Source organism: Taeniopygia guttata, chromosome Z, assembly GCF_048771995.1.
Source record: "Taeniopygia guttata chromosome Z, bTaeGut7.mat, whole genome shotgun sequence".
Taxonomy (NCBI): domain Eukaryota; kingdom Metazoa; phylum Chordata; class Aves; order Passeriformes; family Estrildidae; genus Taeniopygia; species Taeniopygia guttata.
This window is the reverse complement of record NC_133063.1, coordinates 32,943,051-32,956,075: the sequence shown is the minus strand read 5'-3', so window position 1 is coordinate 32,956,075 and position 13,025 is coordinate 32,943,051. Positions and strand designations below refer to the sequence as shown.

General features: G+C 40.5%; 1 protein-coding gene across 1 annotated transcript; it reads right to left on the bottom strand.

The window, feature by feature from the left end:
- Nucleotides 1-8: 8 nt before the first annotated feature.
- Nucleotides 9-11,910, bottom strand: INIP (INTS3 and NABP interacting protein; the record flags this gene model as incomplete). Its single annotated transcript, NM_001197255.1, is given in 6 exon segments — nucleotides 9-414; nucleotides 1,284-1,374; nucleotides 3,894-3,996; nucleotides 10,742-10,829; nucleotides 11,369-11,476; nucleotides 11,838-11,910. Coding segments are annotated over 4 exon segments (315 nt in total). The 3' UTR covers nucleotides 9-318.
- Between the last annotated feature and the right edge of the window lie 1,115 nt (nucleotides 11,911-13,025).

Below are 13,025 nucleotides of genomic sequence, written 5' to 3'. Positions count from 1 at the left end.
TGTATCTCTTGGTGAATCTGGTTTGGACATTTATTTAAAGGAAGCACTGAAACAGGGAAGAGCAAACCCTGTGCACTTCAAACTCCAAGAAAAGTCTTGCATTTGACTTTGACCCGACAGAGGAACAGAAATGCAGGATAAAAAATTTTCAACACTATTTCCCCATCACTAGAGCTCACACTCTTGAATGGAATTTGCAAGAACCCAGAAAAAAAAAAAAAAAAGTAGGTTTTAAGATACATAAAGAAATTAAAAGGTTAGACAGCTCCTGCTATGGTCAACAATCAGATCTTGAATTTCTGAGACAAACAACATTCCTCATTCTGCCTCAAGTCGAGGTAAGACAGGAAGAATAAGATTTCCAAATGCAGAGTCTTGAGTTATGAAGTATCCTGAGGAGTGTGCATGTGCGTGCTGGAAAGAGAAAAGCATTTGTTAAAGCATAACTCCCTGCAGCACTGACATGATTTAAGACTTCATGGCTTCTGCAGCATTATTTATTTCTCCCAGTTTTCTCCTTAATTCTGATAGTCAAATTCAAACCTAGCATTTTAGATCAGCTACATCAGAATAGGGCCCATCAACACAATTAACCTGGACACTCTCTTCTGCTCTTTTTAGCCAACCCCATGGAGGTGGAGCAAATCAACTCCTGATTGCTCTTCTTTGACTAGAACCCATGTTTCCACTACCATTCTTTTCCATAACCAGCTTGCAATTCTTGTTTACAACAGCTGCTACATGGAGTGCCACCAGACACAATCCCAAACACAGGACACCATGGGACACATATATCTACATCACATCATGGGATGTAGATATATGCTTGTTCATCTGAGGGAGGCAGCTGCTGTATGAACTCCAGCAAGTTAGATGTTCTGCATATTCCCTCCCGCCCCCACTAGGGAAGATCCCTGCTGGATCTCAAATTCAGCCTGAGCCTTTAGTGTGCCCTTGGAGTGATCAAGCCCAATTGGCACAGTGACCTGCACCAGTAACAGCGTGGCCAGCAGGCCAAGGGGAGCCCTCTGAGCTCAGTCTGAGATACAAACTGGAGGGAGTTCAACAGAGACACAAAGAGATAGCTGTAGGGCTGGGTGGAGCTCTCCACGCCCAAGGACATGTTTCTCATAACAAAAGAGACTTCACTTATGACAAATACAGAAATGAGAGATGCCTAATCTCTAAAAGGGGCTTTTCAATGTCTCTAGGAGCAGGGCTGCTCTCTGAAGGGATTCACATCTAAAACAGAGCCAAACTGAAGTCTGACTGTATCGGCTTACCTGCAGTGCAGCCTTCTGCTGTGCTGCAATATGCTGTTGCTCAGCATGATCACGGAAATCCTTATTCAGAGGTGATCTTGTAAGTGCAATGCTGCAAGAAAGGACAAGATGGTATGACACAGACCACATCCAAAACATGTGTTCTTGCCATTCTAGCCACGAATATTATGACTTCCTGAGCTCTCATTTCACTCGTGGCTTGACAATTGTCAGTTACTGTTTGGAATTACTATCTGTAAATCTAAGAGGAAAAAAAAAAGGGTAGATGGAGTGAGCACAGCTGTATAATTTGAGCCATCATAAACAATTCCTGCCAAACTAAACCTGAAGCCTATTATGGATTTTGCCTATGGGTTGAGTCCCACTGAAGTCAATGAAAGCACTGGGGTGCAGTGTTAGACAACGCAAGGAATTTCTAAAGCAGGTTTGTGCTTTCACCACTACTCAGTCACTGAGTGACTGTTCTAAACAACTGTGATAAAGATAAGCACTAACAAGAACTCCGCAGACTTCAGTACAAGAACAGGTCTTCGGTGGGAAGGAAGCAGTTCACTGCCTATGATAAAGGAGCTTCCTATTGATGTTAATTGAAATAATGATCCCTTGGTAAGAGTTTGGAGTACCTGAAATTGATTGAGCGTATCTATCTCACTGCAGCATAAGGTTTCAAATTAAAATTTACTGATGTTTTTTCTTTTAGTTTAAGTCTTTTCTACCTTAGGACTTGTCTGCCTTCTTAACCCAAAAATAAGACATAAAAAGCACTCCTGACTCTATATATAAAAGTAACATGGAGATCAGGTGAGGGTTGCCATTAGAGCTGTATCACAAGACAATTCTCACTACCTCTGAGACTGTCACTGGAGACTGCTGCTGAAAACCCTGCTCTTACCAATCACAGAGACAGAAGTACAAATGACAAGGATTCCAAGCAAACTCATCAACTGAATTTTACCAGCTGTTTCAATGTCAACAGCTGATTTAGTAAATCAGTTTTTGAGAAGCAGCCATGCTCATGATAAGATTTGCAGCCAAATCTATGCCTAAATGCATAACAAAAGCTAAACAATTCAGAAAAATTTTGCTTATGGCAAATATTAAGGTAAGTTTCACTGCTGGAGAAGAGTACTACTCAGTTTATTTAAAACAATATCTTCAGTGATTTTGGAGGCATTTAGTTTGCAATTTGTAATCTGTACACTCTAACTTTTCAATAAGATTTTTGTAGATAAGCTTAAGACTCCACCATAAGCTGACATTTTCCAAGAGAGGTCTTCTGTTCTTTCTTATGAAGTGAAAATCTTCAGGATTTTCACCTGCCAAGTACAGAAATCAATTAACTCATTCACCCTTACATTGTCCCTGCCACTGTTGTGCTTTAGGTACATCAAGCGCTTTTGGTCAAGTTTGCACCATTTTTACGGTCTCAATTTTGACAATTCTGTGGTCCAAAGCCTTCGGCACAACATCAAAAAACTGGCTTCCCAAAAAATCACACATCAGCCCACCACACCAAAGTAGAGCGTGTGACTGCTGCATTTTATGTTCCACCCATGTCCACCTTCAAAACTAGAAAATTCTAATTCAGCTCACTAGAATAGAGTTGTATTTTCTTAAAGAAAAAAAAGAGAGCAAAGAAGCACTCCCTAAAGCTCTGTCAGACTTATAATAAAGCACAGAAACACTGTTGCCAGGAGCTGTACACAACAGTATGATATTCTGATTTTCTTTCCAACAATTTTGCTCAAATAATAACAACATAAAGTTCCTGATTGTAACTTCTTACCTCACTCAGAAGTCTACATCAGGCAAGTATTCTGCATGTTTTTTGACATTATGAAGGAATTAAAAATGCCATGGGATGTCTTAGAAGAAAAGAAATGGCAGCACTCAGACTCTAGTCAGAGTATTTGACTCTTGTACAGGTGTTTTGGGTTACACTGTGTCTAGAATGTGACACTGCACTCACTTCACCATAACCCCGAAGTTTAAGGATGTCAATTTCTCCACATAAATTACTGTGTGATTTTCTGGTTACTGATTTATGACAAAAATCTGATTTTCTTGTCTTGTATGTGAGAAATCCTGGTACCACCCTTCAGCTCAGATTAGACTATTACACTTTACGGTGTAGAATCATACCTACAACACAGCATCTTTTACAGGATAATCTTATAACATACACTGGCATTGTCTTGCACATAGGGAGTTTCAAGAATAAGTCACTCCAGCTGTAATTGCTCTTCTCTAAGCACACAAAATCCTGAACCTAATGGTCTGCTACTTCCATTCCCCAGAGCATTTCAGCTTAATAATCAAAGTTTTCTCAGTGTCTGCTTCCTGATTTTTCTTTATGGTAGACTTTAATAAATTTGAGTAAGCATATCTGATTCTCTCATTCTCAAATGGAAATTATATAAGCCAAAATTCATGCTATGTAAACCACTTTAAATACTAATATGTTCCTAAAGAGAAATGTCCCCCTGCCTTGTACAGATGGTCAGAATTCACTTCTGTTAAGAATTGATATAAGTTTACAGCTCACTAGCTGTTTGGCTTTTTTTCCTTGATGTAATCAGTGATGCCCCAACAGGTCTAAGAACATAATACCTGGCTCCAGGGTGATTTGTGGAAGACTGGTTTTGCATAAGTAACTTTCTCTTCTCCTTGTCTAGTTCTGCCAGGATTGCAACCCTATTTTTATTCTGGAAACCTGGTGAGAAAGAATGACAGAAAAATATTAAGAGACATTTATTTGACTTCTGTGGCCCAACTCTAACCCTGTGGAATTAGAAGTCCCTGTAGAAAATTACTCTAAGATGAATACACTGATCTTCATTTGAAAATACTATTATTAAATAGGCTACATTTTTCAGCATGCAATAGCTTCCATAAGCTATTATGCAAAACAGAAGCTTTAACTCAGAGGCTTTAAAACAGAGGCTTTTAACTCAAGTTAGAGCTTATCACTTCCCAAGCCAGATCTGGAGCTACAATCAAGGTTTACGATCAAGTAGCTGCCTTCCGAAAAGAAGTAAACTTACCAGGTTCTAAATTTAAAAAGTAGTCTCTGAATGTTCAACTCAACAATAACAATGGAGTAATACATGCATAGGGCTTAATTTCTCATGTCAGTGAACTCAAACTGTAACACAAGCATTTTATATATATATATAACAGCTAAGAATGAGCAAATCACTAAGCATGTGCATGTGTTTATTCAAATGTTTCATTCAATCTATGAAGAAAAGTTTAAATATAATGTGTCCTATACTACTACTCTTGTTCTGAGTATGGTCAAATGCTGGAATAGAGATGCAAATTTAAACTATTAAACTGTTTAAGAATATAAGAATGTGGCCTCCATTTACTTTCATCATTCTCCAAAGTGACTCTGAATACGACAGAAGGGGTCAGGAAGTAGGGTGACTTGAAAGAATTTCAAAAATGCCCAGAATAGCTGCCATCTATGTTTTTTTCAAAGTTGCCTTCTAAATGCAAACATGGCAAACTCCTGTACCTACACAGGACTCATATAATAAAGGATCTCACTTCAGCCCTTCAACAAACCAGATGCACAAGCCCCTGCTGTTGCCCAGTGTGCCCAAACAGCACAGCTGAGGACAACAGCTCCAGAGCTGACTCTTAGCCACCTCTATGCCACCAAGGACACTCCTCATATCAGAAACACACACTTCTTGAATCTCTTATTTGCTGCTGTTCTGCAAATAAGAAGTTATGACAACATTATTAAAAAAAAAAAAAAAAAAAAAGATAGGTAAAAGTCAAGCTCTCCTTTATTTCCACCACGCAAAAGGTCCAAGATTCCCCCTGGAAATTGCTGCATGCCATGCCCTGCCCTGCACACTGTCTTAGTGACAGCATTAAAACATTGTAGCCCACAAACTGTGAGGAAGGCCACATATGGTAACTCGTAAGGAGAGTATTAGCATGTCAAGGTAAAATGATTTATTTTCAGTAGCTGCACTCAAAGTTCATCCTCTTTGACAGACCTTGTGCTGATGCTCAGTTACATAATCTAGTATCCCTTTTATCTACATGGCTTAATGAAGGAGACAATCACCAGAGAAACCTTCAACTCTAAATAACAATATACATCTGTACTGCCTTGCTATCAAACTCTCACCTTTTTCTTCTACTACACCTAATAAAAACACATACCCATAAACTTCAGTGTCTCAAGAGTTCTCAAAAGGAGCACAGCCTTTTGTTTATATTGTACTATGGTTTTATGTAAGATCATCCACAATAATTTTGACATTTGTTAATAAAATATTCATTACAATTAATTAACATTTGTTAATTAAGATTTTCATTAAATTTAATTTAACTAAACTCTCCTTCCTATGTGGCATTAGCTCCACTTAAACTCTGTTTGGTAAGAGTACTGATTCAGGCCTTGGATATTTCTCTGCTCTTTGGGTATTGCACACTATCTCTTATTTTTTTTCTAAGACTTTGCGCTTGCAATGAGTCTGAAACCTTAAAACAGAGCTGACACACAAAGGCTGACAAATCTTGCCAACAACCTAGGATTTAATATCTCTGAGCTGCAGCCAGCCCAGACTTTACTTTCTTGTAAATTCTGGAGACAATGCATGGATAGGATGACCAAATCACCTCTTAGAGGGCCTGACCTAAAACAAGCATATGTTTGTGTGCTCGTTCTACACAATTTTAATCCAAAAACCTCACATTTATACTTGACCTATTACTGAGCACCCTTCTGATACTGCTTCCTTATCCTGAACTGCATAAATTTAAATGCATGCTCGGAATTCACAAGATATGATGCTTAAGGAAAGAAAAAGGAGACCACTTTTTATGTAAGTTTGTGATCTAAAAAAATAAATATTAAATATGCTTAAATTTATCATGAAGCAGATGGTATGATTCAGAAAAGCCTGAGACATTTTAAATGCTGTTTTAAAACTGTAATCAGAAACAGCAGAAGACTGTCTTCTATTTTGAGTCTTGTTACAGTACCTTGTGGAAGAAACTCTAGAGGTATTCAGAAGAAACCCAAGTATCTTTTCTTTCCATATACCTCTACAAAGAGCTTTGTTGTGTGTTTTTTGATTGTTTGTTGCTTGGGGCTTTTTTGTAAAGCAGTATTTTGCACTAGAGTTCAGACAGTGACCATCAGCAACCTGCTGTGCTGAGAAAGTAATTTCTCTAAGAGAATTTGTTATTGGTAAGGAGAAAAAAGCCTGTTTAAGAAACTGGAGGAGTATATATTCAACATATACATATCAATACTTTGCATCTGAGCAACGTGATCTTCCTGCAGGTAAACTTCTTCAACATGCAAAGTAAAGGTTGTTCATTTAAAGGTTAACAATGGAGGGTGCAAAACAGGAGAAATCAATTTTACAGAGAAATTCTGGCATCCTTAGAAAGTAATTAAGCATATCTGGCAATAAAAAACAATACTTTAATTTAGATTCTTCCCTGTTAAGGACCCAAAATGCTTTCATAAAAACCAATTTGAAACTCCTACAGAAGTTTCCCACTTCAATTATAAATAAGAGTAATATTTCATCTGCAGGTTTGTCTGTTCTGCTTTCTAGTACTGAAAATGTGAACATGCAAAAATCAAAAGCTGTCCTTAGTACAGACCAGATTCCTATCTGTTAAAGCCAGTGAAGATTTTCAAACACAGGAACTTCCTAATAAAGCTTTACATTTAAGACCTCTCTTTACTGGGCTGAGTTGCACTAATATTTTGAGTTCGAACAGTTTGAATATTGCAGTTTATAAATATTTTTCTCTGCTTTGTTGACATGACTCCTGACACAGAATGACCTGTTCAAGGCAGCTAAATAGATCAATGGCACTGTCAGATGTCAAACTGAGCACCTAAATCCTCAGATTACTCTCTAATGTAGCCAATTCAGGACATGTAGAATTTAAACCTTTCTGAAACCTCTATTTTTGACATCAAGCATTGTATCTGTGCAGGACCTGAAAGATTACTTGCACCTATTATCTGCACGTGAAAGGCAGAATGCCAGATAAAGCTGAAACCTTGTTGAGTGATACTGGCAGCTTTCAGAGCTCCCAGCAAGCCTTTCACTTTAACCTAAGCTCAACATTTTATCTACCACCCTAGCTAACTGTTACCTTTGGCAGTTCTTTGAACTAACTCTGCGTGGCAAGCAACACCGTTACCTTTATTTGTTTTTAATTTTTTGCTTTTCATTGATTATCTTTTCTCCTTGTGATCTTTCCTTGACTTGTTGTTCCAAATTCACAAAAAACATTTAAGTTTTTTCCAAGATTCACCATTTATCATTTATCTACAGATGTGTAACAGCACTAAAGAACCCTCCATTAATTTGTGTCCAAGATACACTTTTACTCAGAAGATGTTTTCAAAACTGTATGTTAGCTCCAAGCTCTGAACATTGAAAGGCACTGCATTTTGTCCTGCCTGCTCAATTCAGAAAGGACTAAAAGTTATTTCTTTACTGAAGTGCATGTTTCTATAAATGGCAGCATTCATGAAGTGAGGCAGCACCCTCTTAAAAAACAGGATCTGAAGATCTTATTAAACACACACCACTTGTGAAGAAAATGGAGTAATTCTAGTTAGAGATCCTCTTCTGCTTATGATGACTGACATCTCAAAACATCATCTAACAGTCTGCTGCATGCCAATACTCCAGTAACAATTTATATCTGGATATGCTTTCATATACTTTGTGTGACAATGAAACAAAACATGTACTGGTCATTCAGTAAATAAAATTGAATTACTTAACAATACATTAGTACTTTGTCTGTGCCTCCAGAAAACAGCTACGTACATAGCTGAATATAAGTAATTGACAGCTTTACGGCTGTGAAGTTCTCAAGTACTATGCTTACACTCAGATCAGACTCAGATGGGGAAGAGCAAACTGTGTAGGTGATGACATAATTTAATGCATAACAGCACAATCTTCTTTTTCAAACTTGGTGAAGAGAGAGCAAAATCTAGCTGCTCAGACTGTGCTAAGTGAATGCCCCCACATACCTTTAGGGAAAAGCATAAAGAACTTTCAGGACATAAAGAGACTCTAGAACTGCTGCAGCCTGAAACTTAGAATTCTGTTCAAATTTCAAGAGCTTTGTCTTCCAACATACCAATAAGAACTCTAATTTTCTGAAATGTTCAGCCCTATCTGAAACAGGATCTGTATCTTTTCCACCTTTGAGGACCAAAAGGAGAATTCTGTCCTGAGCAGTTACATTTACATTTCTCTCATGTCAGACAGCTTCCTCTAGGATTTATACACAGACTGGCTAATTCAGTCACACACAAGGCTCTGGCCTTGCTGCACACCAGCAGAGGCATTCCACAAGAGCAGCCTGATGAATGCATGTTGCCTAAGTACTGTGAAGTACTGCAGTAGGAGCAGTGTATTCCTGAGCACCTGGAAGTATTTGCTGTAATTCAGAAGCTGATTTCCACCCATCAAAGTGTATCACTCTGGTCAATGAGTTCATCTGGTGGACAATGCACAGCATACAGCAAGATCTTCCATTGCTGGTAAATGCCACAGTCAGTCTTGTGCCATCAGCTCCCTGTGGCACTAGTTAACAGAAATAAGACCTTTCATTCAATTCTTTTTGGTTTTTCTGCACTCATATGCAGCTCACCACCAAGAGTGCTTTTCTAAGAGGTTGACGAATAAAAGTCTGGTCCAAAAAATCTTAACTTTTATAGTCCAAATCTGTAAACAGTGGAAAACTCAAGTTTACTCCTAACAAAATACCTGATATAAATCAAAGGAAGAGCAGTAATTTGGTACAAAAAATTCCCATCACAGTCTACCGGTGTAGAAGGCTAATGTTTAATTCATCCTTACAGCTCTGCTTGAGTAAGTGCTACCATTCATATCCCTCCTGGTGAGCATTTCAGTAAACTTGCATTCTTTTTGTCCAAGTGAATGGATTCCTTGAACAGTACTAATACATATGCCAAGAGGCAAGCTAAAAATGCAGTGTTTTTCACAGTCCTCTTCACTACTAGACTGTGTCTACCAAAGATAGAAACCCTGAACTGTTGTTTATATTTACCTGGTCCTTTCTAATTTTCCTAGTTGTACTACTTATAGGCTTATTTGTTAATTAAATTTGACAGTGTTTCTTGTCTCCTTAGTGCAAACAATTTTCAAATAATAACTACACAGCTCCTTTAAGGAGTCTGTAAAGGATATCTCAAATATAAAAGATTCCAAGTCTCTATGAAGTTATAAGACTCTGGAATTGGGAGGGAAGCAAAGGTATTCTGGCACTGAAATCCCATCTCTCAGTAAACCAACATATTTAAGCTTTTAACTGTCTATGACAACATCCTATTCCTTGCAGTGATGCTGATTTGGTATTCACAGAATAAAAGCAAGATTTACCATTATGTACCAAAAACTTTCTCAGTTAAAATTTGCAAACAGACAGCTCTGCAATCTGCAGCACTTCTCTCTCAACACCTCATAAAATCTCAAAAGGCATTCCTGAAACTACTTCCTTTTCATCAAGTAGCAAGTAAAATCTGTGTTTTGGACTCCCTACAAGTCATACAATACCCCCTGAAATATCATCCAGCAACACCAAGGTTTGCAGGACTGCTTGAGGTAAGGACACAAAACACAGACCTGCAAAAAGTCTCCACTTGCTGGGAAACTGAACCCAGAATTCATTTCCCATAACCAAGTAAGAGAAGAGCCATACCTGAAAAGATTTTTCCCCAGCTCTTCCACCTAAGAAAAGCCTCAGAGTTCCCCTAAGGTTTCCAGAAATCACCTCTAGAGGGCGATTTAAGATCCTCCTTCAAATTTACTAGGCGACAACTCCAGACCCTCAGCCCCCTCTAAAGCACATCCATCACCTGGATAGATGGACCATTACTAAGATTGTTATTATTTTAAGGATACAACTTGAGATGCATCTTAGTATAAAGGAACATTTCATCGCAGTTACCATTATGGTTTTAACTGACTTTTTCTCCTAGGTCTGGCCAATTGCTGCCTGTGATAGATATTACCGCCTGGGTCTTGCTATTCCCAACATGACATGGAATGTATTTGACTTCTGGCTGTTCTCTGATGTTGAGTGCAATAGCTGCAAGTCATGTCCAAGGCCAAGTGTCTGAGTGTCTTGTAAGTGTGTGAAATAAGCTTCTGCAAATGATCACTGTACCACAGGCATGATACATACTTCCTAACCCTGAGCACAATACTATGCTCAGTAATAAAGAGCTTCCCAGCCCTCAGTGGTCTTTTTCAAACCTTAAATGTGTGTGTACCTTGTCCCAGAAGAATAGCTGCCATTGTGCTTTCAGCCCCACTTCTCATGCCCTTCTTCATCTTTCCATAAAAATAAACTTACAGTTATGGTGACTTCACTGATATTTTGCATTTACTTTTCCCTTAAATACTTAAATTAAAACCTACCTTGTCCTGAAGGATTTGCTGCCATCCTTCAACTTTCAGCCCTTGTTTTATTCAGCTGGAGTTCAAATCTTTTAACCCCCACAAATATCTGCAAAACAGGTGCAATATAAGATGAACATACTCCTTTAAAAGAAGAGCTTGGAATTCAATCTGTTGGAGACTTCATAAATATGGCAACTGTTAGAAAGCACAAGCCGAACACAGCATGTGTGTTGCTTAAAATGTATTATACAGTTTATACTGCTCTGCTGAAATTTCAGGCTTGAAATACCAAGGATTGTGATCAATAACTTTTTTCAGATTCTAGTAATTTCTACTAGTAGAACTAGTAGTAACTTCTTGCAATTTCTATTCTAGTAAAAAATAGTATAGATAATTAGAGTCACACACCCATTTTCCCAACTGAACTTCTTCCTGACAAGGTTATGTCAGGCTACACTTAAGAATTACATCAAACCTTTGTAATCCTTAAAAGCTGAAGCCTTGGAGGAACCCAGTTTAGGCTCTGACTCAAGAAAAACTGATTGTTTGAGAAGAGGCAATTTAAATCCCAGATACAAGGCCAGCCAGAGTTGGCTGCAGCTGTGGCAAAACAAAAAGGAGGCCCGCTCCTCTGTCCCACGTCACCTCGGACCACCATGAACATCTGTTTCCATCAAGGTGCCAGGCTGTACAGTGCAGCGGCGAAGAGCTCCGGCTCAGCCAGGCGGAGACGAGGGATGGGAACGCTGAATCCTGCAGGAAACGTGAAGCACAATCAGTCACACTTCCACAGGAGACCGTGTCACCGCTGCGCCCTGGCCCTGCGGATCCCTGAGCAGCAGCGCTGCGGTGAATTAGTAACTCAATGACAGTATTAATTAAGCGCAGTGAGAGCGGTCAGGATGGGTTTCTCCAAGAGCCATGGATGGCCTGACGCACTCCGGCCGCTGCCCACCTTCCCCCCAGCACTCGGGAATGCACTCTCCCGCTCCCTTTCCCCTCCCGCCCACAATGGACGGACGGATGGCCTCCCCGGCTCTCTCGGAACCGGCGGCGATGCCCAGCCCAGCCCAGCTGGCCTCGCTCAGGCCCCTGCAGCCCCGCCGCCACCCACCTGCCCGAGGGGCTCCGGCTCTCCTCACACCGCTCGCCCTTCCCGCAGCGCGGCCCCGCCGCTTCCGCCCCTGCCCGTGACGTCTCACAGCGCGACAGCGCCCGCACCCCGCACCCCCCACCCTCTTCCCACCCCTGCTCTCTGCCCGCCTCCTCCTCTCTCTCTGCCCGCCTCCTCCTCTCTCTCTACCCTCCTCCTCCTCCTCTCTCTCTGCCCGCCTCCTCCTCTCTCTCTGCCCGCCTTCTCTTCCTCTCTGCCCGTCTCCTCCTCCTTTGTTTCCGCGCCCTCCCTTCGCCCTGCCCACGGACGGAAGGGTCGGGTTGTGCGTGGGGCGCCTGCGCCGCGTGTGGCGTTCGGCCCTAGGGCATCGTTTGCTTGTGGTTGCTCCTGCCGTGGGCATCCGCCCGGGGACAGAAGCAAACGCCAGGGTTTCACGCTTGGGGACTCCAGGCAGCATCGAGGTTCAATAGTAAAAAAACCCAAACAAACCCATAAGTGGAAGGGAAGGGGTCACGGAATCAGGTTGGAAAAGACCTCCGAGGTCATGGAGTCCAGCCTATGACCCAGCACCACCCTGTCAACCAGACCATGGCACTGAGTGCTACTTCCAGTCATCGCTTAACACTTCCAAGAACTCTGACTCCACCACCTCCCTGGGCTGCACAGCTCATTCCAAAATCTAATCGCTCTTTCAGGGAAGAATGTCACCTGGTTCTTGGGGGTTGACACACACTTGAGGGTGTGTCCTTTTACCATGTTACTTTTTTCTCTAATCTGCCATGCAGATTGTGTAGATTGTGTTTGAACACAGCAGCAATATTTGGAATTAATTCCAGAGAGGTTTGTTCATGGAATTAATGCATGATTTGCTTTTGGAATGTCAAGTAACAACGGTATAGATGAGGGTATCTGATTAAGTGATCTGGTCTGACCTGGGGAATAAACCTTAGTCTTAAAGCAGCAATCTGAGACTTTTTATACCCTTCTGGTTTAAATACTTATTTGAATCAAACCAGACTGAGTAGCAGCTGTAGCTTTGATTCTACATAAATCAATTATTAAGGGCTGCCATAAATAAATAAAGACTACATACAGGTGGGGCCAATTTCAATCTTTCTGTAGCCAAAAATCAGTCACATTGTCTACTTCAGTTTTATATGCAAGGGTTTTTTTAGGCACTAAACAATT